This window comes from Choristoneura fumiferana, chromosome 7 (genome assembly GCF_025370935.1).
Source record: "Choristoneura fumiferana chromosome 7, NRCan_CFum_1, whole genome shotgun sequence".
Taxonomy (NCBI): domain Eukaryota; kingdom Metazoa; phylum Arthropoda; class Insecta; order Lepidoptera; family Tortricidae; genus Choristoneura; species Choristoneura fumiferana.
The window spans coordinates 19,412,338-19,418,816 of record NC_133478.1 but is presented as its reverse complement, the minus strand read 5'-3'; the positions used below and the strand labels follow the sequence as shown (position 1 = coordinate 19,418,816).

Sequence of the window (6,479 nt, the reverse complement as noted above, 5' to 3'; positions counted from 1 at the left end):
CAATTGAAGTGTCAAGTTCCAAATTCTCCTCCCAGTTCTCTTTCTGAGAGGAGGCCTATGCCCAGTTGAGTTAGTATATTAATATAGGCCGAAGAGATAGAGGGAGTATATAATTTTACTCCGCTCGTTGTCAGAGATATTTACAGTGTAGTTTACGTTGCTTGCAACAAACGTCATCACATTTTTGAAGATCCAAGAAAAACGAAACGCAGTGTTCTAGCCGTCCTGGTGGCAACACTGCTTGTTCTTCATTACGGTGTTTTGTGTCAAACGCTGTCACTTGTTTTGATTTTAAATAATCAACAATAATGGTTTAAAGCAAAAATGTGGTGATTAGAAGTGTTATAACGATAAATAATGATGGAACCAAGTATTACAATAACAAAAAAGTATAAATCTGCCGGAGAGTCGGTATGTAAACAATACTTATTATGCTCGAACATTCGGCACAAGTGAAGTTCCGGGTAAGTAATAGATTAACATAATATGTAATATTATGCATTATGTGGCGAGACGAACATATTTCCCATAATGATAATTGAAGAAAACACTTCGCGAAATAATGGTTTTTACTTTGTATTATAACAATAACAAAAAGAGGTTAGGTCGCGAAACGTCAAATGGGTTGGTTTTTTATTACACAACACTAGTCGACGATCTTTTTTTACTTTGACTCGAACAACCCAATAATGAGCATAGACAAAATAATTACTTCGCGCGCGCTATTTCCTCTTCTTTTTCTTTTCTTCTCGACTCGAAATAAAGTGGATCCAAAGTTAACGGAAAATTCGAAAAATCACAATAAACTACTTAATATACTTAACAATGGGGAAAACCAAAAGACATTCAATAGACCCGGAATATATTAAGAAGAAGATTAGAAGATTACAAAGAAAATTGGAACATCAAGAAGAAACCTCGACTTCACCACAACGATCTACGTCGCCAGAACCCATAACACTACCACCACCACCGCCGAGCCAACAACCAACGCAACCGCTACCGCCAACACAACCACCTCCGAGTATAACAAATCCTGAACAAGGGACTTCAACGGAAGGTGTGTACAACAAAATGTTTAATCCAAAACTGACATAATACTAAGTACGAATGTTTAAATTTACAATTTTCTTGACAAATGCGCTATCACAACACATGCGGATAGACAACTTGTCAGTACTACACCACACCATAAATAAAAGGAAAAGGTTTGGCCATAATCAATCATTATTTTAACTGACTAATGCGCTATCACCTGGCGGATAGACGATAAGTCACCACTAAATAAACATCGTAACTGCTATACTAAAAAAGTTAAAAATATTTTCAGGAAACATAGAACAAATCCCCGAAGAATTCCTAGCAGCTCTGGGCAACGAAGGAGAGGAAAAAGTCGAAGAGGGAGAACCAATACAAAGTGAGCTGGCCACAAGATGGATGCGAATTATGGCGGAGGGACTCACAAAAGAACAAATACAGACTCTAGTCAAAAAATATCCCACACCAAAAAATTTTCCTGCTGCGGTAGCACCAATCCTTAATAAGGAAATTGGGGCAACACTCTCAGAACTGTCCCTCAATAGGGACCGAAGAATCATTAATCGACAAAACATGATAGCAAAAATATTATCCTGTCTGGGGATGACATTAACAGACATCCTAAAAGGAAATATTAATAGCAAAAAACTGATTGAGCAAATCAGCGATGCTGCAAAAATCGCAGCAGAAATACACTGCAACGACAGCAAATCAAGGAAATTCTTTGCTCTCTCCTCGGCTACAAAAATAGTACAAGATGCCTGTAAGGAAACAAAAACAGGAAAACTACTATTCGGGGATGGCCTTAGTGATCAGCTCAAAACTGTACAGTCAGTCAGACGAACAGCCGCACAAATCCAAGGCACAGCAAATAAAGCTCCATCAACAGCATCCAAACCTTTAAACTGGAGAGGCCCATCGCATTACCAGACAACCAACCAAAGGGGCCGCGGTGGGCAGAGACCTACGAGGCGTCCTACTACCAACCAGACACCTCGCCGCCCTGCACCAACTCGGGGGAAACAAACATCACGGAGAGCCAGCCAGCGACGCTATTAGACCAGGTACATGCAGGTAGACTAAAAAACTGTATACAAAATTGGCTTACAATAACAGATGATCATGTTATATTAGACTGGCTACAAGGTTACAAAATCACATTCGCTAGACCAGTTCCCCCTGAAAACACAATTAGACAAAAATGGTCTCTAACTGAACAAAATTGTTTTGAGTTAGAAATTAATAAACTACTTAACCTCGGTGCTATATCTGAATGCTCATTCTGTAAAGGGCAATATACATCTCCAATCTTTCTCAGACCAAAACCAAATGGAACCTTTAGATTCATACTTAATCTGAAAGAACTAAACAAATCTATTGATACAGAACATTTTAAACTAGAAGACATAAGAACCGCATGCAAGTTAATGACAAAAAATTGCTTCATGGGTACTATCGATTTAAAAGAAGCCTATTTTTCTTTACCAGTAGCCGAAGAGTCTAGAAAATACCTAAGATTTTATTTTAATGACAAATTATTCCAATTTAATGTGTTACCTTATGGATTATGCACCTCACCTTTTATATTCACAAAAATACTTAGACCTGTCACAACATACTTAAGAAACAAGGGCACACTAGTAACACTCTATCTGGATGACTGGATCTGCTTTGCCCAAAACAAACAAGACTGTGAAATCAAATTAAAAGAAATCACAAGCCTTTTAACAGACTTAGGATTTGTCATTAATTTCGAGAAAAGCAACCTTATACCAGCGCAATCATGCAAATATTTAGGTTTCATACTAAACTCCAATAACTTATCACTTTCAGTGCCACAAGAGAAACAGTTAAAAATCAGAGAAAAAATAAACTCATTTAAAAACAAATCCACATGTAAAATAAGAGACTTTGCACAAATCCTAGGTCTGCTTAACTCCTTATGCCCTGCTATCCCTTATGGGTGGCTTTACACCAAAATACTAGAACGAGAAAAATACTTAGCTTTATTGGACTCTGATGGAAACTATGATAACAAAATGTCGTTATCGACAATGATATTCCAAGAATTAGATTGGTGGCTCGACAACATTAATAAACATAACTTAACTAAAACATTCAACTTTAAAATCGAAATTCACACAGATGCGTCAAACAGTGGATGGGGAGCAGTGTGTGGCACAGAAACAGCTTCTGGTTCATGGTCTGCAACAGAAAAAAATTACCATATAAATTACTTAGAGTTAAAAGCAGCACTGTTAGGACTTCAATGCTTTACTAGTAACATACATGATTGTGAAGTACTACTCAGGGTAGACAACACTACCGCAGTTGCTTATATCAATAAAATGGGAGGAATCCAATTCCCTCACCTAAATGATGTTACCAGACAACTCTGGAAATGGTGTGAATCCAGAAATATCTGGATTTACGCATCTTATGTAAATACCAAGGACAACATAGCAGATGCAGAATCAAGGAAAATAAACATAGAGTGGGAACTTTCAAAAGACGCATACCAGATAATAATAACTACATTCGGAGTCCCATCCATTGACTTGTTTGCATCAAGAATAAATACAAAATGCAAAAAATTTATATCATGGAAAAGAGACCCCGAAGCCTTCGCAGTAGATGCATTCACCATCAGCTGGAGTAATGCATTTTTCTATGCATTCCCACCTTTTACATTAATACTAAAAACCTTACAAAAAATAAAAAATGATAGAGCAACTGGGATATTAGTGTTTCCATATTGGCCTTCACAACCATGGTTTCCTCTAATACACACATTGTTATCAGCCGATTTAATTTATTTTGAGCCAGATAAAAACTTATTATCATCCCCTTTCAGGAAAAACCACCCGCTGCACAAACAACTTACCCTGGCTGCAGGGCTGCTATCGGGGAAGCATACATAAAAAGAGGCGTTCCTGCAGCCTCCGTTAACGTCATGCTAAGTTCGCTCACAACTAACACATACAAACAGTATGATGTAGCGTTAAAATTATGGTGGCAATTCTGCAACAAATATTCAATCAACCCATATAAAAAATCAGTTACCTCAGTTCTCAAATTTTTAACTGAACGGTTCCAAAATAGTGCTTCATATGGAACAATTAATTCAGCAAGATCGGCCCTTTCGTTATTACTAGGACCCGACATAGGGAGGGATGACTCTATTAAAAGACTTATGAAGGGCGTTTTTAAATCAAAACCCCCAAAACCAAAATATGATTTTACATGGGACCCTGCTATAGTTCTAAATCACCTAACATACCCAAACAACAATATAAGCTTAGAACGCCTTACTAAAAAACTAGTTACAGTCCTGGCCTTAACAACTGGGCACAGAATCCAAACTCTATCTCTCATAACCATTAACAACATAAAATTTCAAAACAATACTGTAAAGATATACATACCAGACTTTATAAAAACCTCAAAACCAGGAGTCTCACAACCTACCTTGCTGTTGGAATCCTTTCAAGAAAAAATTGAAATATGCCCTGTAACAATATTAGAATCATATATTAATATCACTGGTCCTTTAAGAGGAAATGTAAACAGATTAATTATTACCTTTAAAAAACCATACCGCCCTGCCTCTGTACAAACAATAAGTCGCTGGATAAAAACAACAATAGGAGAAGCAGGAATAGATACCTCAATGTTCACTGCATATAGCACCAGACACGCCTCTACTTCTGCGGCTAAGAGGAGTGGAATCAGCATAGAGCTAATTCGGAAAACCGCAGGCTGGACCAGCTCATCTAGCACTTTTGCTAGATTTTATAACAGACCTCTAATAGAAGATTCCACTTTCTTTAGCTCTGCTATTTGTAACTCAATTAATAATTAATTTAAGTACTTAAACACGACTCAACTTCTATAATTAAAATAAGAAAGATTGTTGATTATACTATTGTGAATTGCTTCGTGTTATTGATGATTATTGTTGATTAGTCATACTAATAGAAATAAATATCTTATCATTTTTACATTGACAAACTTTTCATTCGCAACCCTGCTTCAAACAGCTACACTGTAAATATCTCTGACAACGAGCGGAGTAAAATTGAATGATTAAACGAACTTACCTTAAGTGAAGTTCAATCATAATTTTACGAAGCTCGTTGTCAGAGATCAATCTCCCAACCCCCCCATTAATAACTTGATCCCCAGATATAGGGTTGCTCATGAAGAACTTCAAACCTAATGAAGAACAAGCAGTGTTGCCACCAGGACGGCTAGAACACTGCGTTTCGTTTTTCTTGGATCTTCAAAAATGTGATGACGTTTGTTGCAAGCAACGTAAACTACACTGTAAATATCTCTGACAACGAGCTTCGTAAAATTATGATTGAACTTCACTTAAGGTAAGTTCGTTTAATCATTCAATATAGGCAGAAGAGAAGATTCACGCTAGCAAAGCTGCGGGTAAAGCCAGTATTCAATGACGTGACTTCGCGTAGCGTAGAGCATGTAATGAAATTTATAGATGGTATTATGTTTACAAAACATATGGTTTGGGAAACATGTTTCAGGCAACAATTCAATGTAAAATCGGCGTATTGCGCTGCTTTCATAATCTGTATAAGTCATTAAATCACCACCATAAAACTATAAAGTTACACGAGGCAGGATCACGTTGGTGCAATATTGGTGATGTAACGTTATCGCAGGAATGCATCAAATGCAATTTAGACGTGACGACGCGCGACGAATCTTATCGCTAACCTTGGCAATGACACAGCGCAGCGGCGGTTGCGAGCAAGCCAGCTATTTCATGCTTAACTCCTCTTTTCTTTCCGGGATTCAAAACGATACTCGTTATACATATACAGTCAAAAACCGTTTATAAAGACATTGAAGGGATAACAATATTTGATCGTCAAACAGGGTTGATCGTTATAAATTATCATCATGTCAGCCGAAAGACGTCCACTGCTGGACATAGGCCTCCCCCAAGGCTTTCCACTCAGACCGGTCTTGTGCTTTCCGCATACAACGCGATCCTACGATCTTAACCAGGTCGTCGCTCCATCTTGTTGGAGGCCTATCGACAGCTCGTCTCCCGGTCCACGGACACCATTCGACACATGCTCTCACGGCACGGGGCACATTGCTCGCAGGACTGATGGCCGATGGGGTCAGAAGGTTATAAACCAGTATTATTTTGGTAGGTATATAATATCGTGTTGGGACTTTTTTCTTAATCGTTGCATCCAGTTTTGATTATACCTACCTATAGATACACTGTTTTATAATTTAACACAGTGTGTATTATATTATGTAGTGCGGTCACGTATCCCGAGCCTTCTGTCGCGCATTACTGACAGTCACATTCGGTTCTGAACTAGTAATATGAAATTTTGACTTTTGATAAAACTAAACGCAATGCCGAATTCGCTTATAATTGCACCGTCCTCCCTCCTTCA

The 6,479-nt window shown here is 37.9% G+C and overlaps 1 protein-coding gene across 2 annotated transcripts; it reads left to right on the top strand.

The window, feature by feature from the left end:
- Positions 1 to 475: 475 nt before the first annotated feature.
- LOC141429841 (uncharacterized) lies at positions 476 to 5,225 on the top strand. Of its 2 annotated transcripts, XM_074090406.1 has the most exons (3): positions 512 to 1,060; positions 1,331 to 2,102; positions 3,893 to 5,225. In XM_074090406.1, the coding sequence occupies exons 1-2, from the start codon at positions 826 to 828 to the stop codon at positions 2,095 to 2,097; spliced, it is 1,002 nt and encodes a 333-aa protein (XP_073946507.1). In that variant the 5' UTR covers positions 512 to 825; the 3' UTR covers positions 2,098 to 2,102; positions 3,893 to 5,225. The 2 variants fall into 2 exon arrangements, with proteins under 2 accessions (XP_073946506.1, XP_073946507.1); XM_074090405.1 differs by lacking the exon at positions 3,893 to 5,225 and having other exon boundaries at positions 476 to 1,060; positions 1,331 to 2,103.
- The last annotated feature ends 1,254 nt before the right edge of the window (positions 5,226 to 6,479 follow it).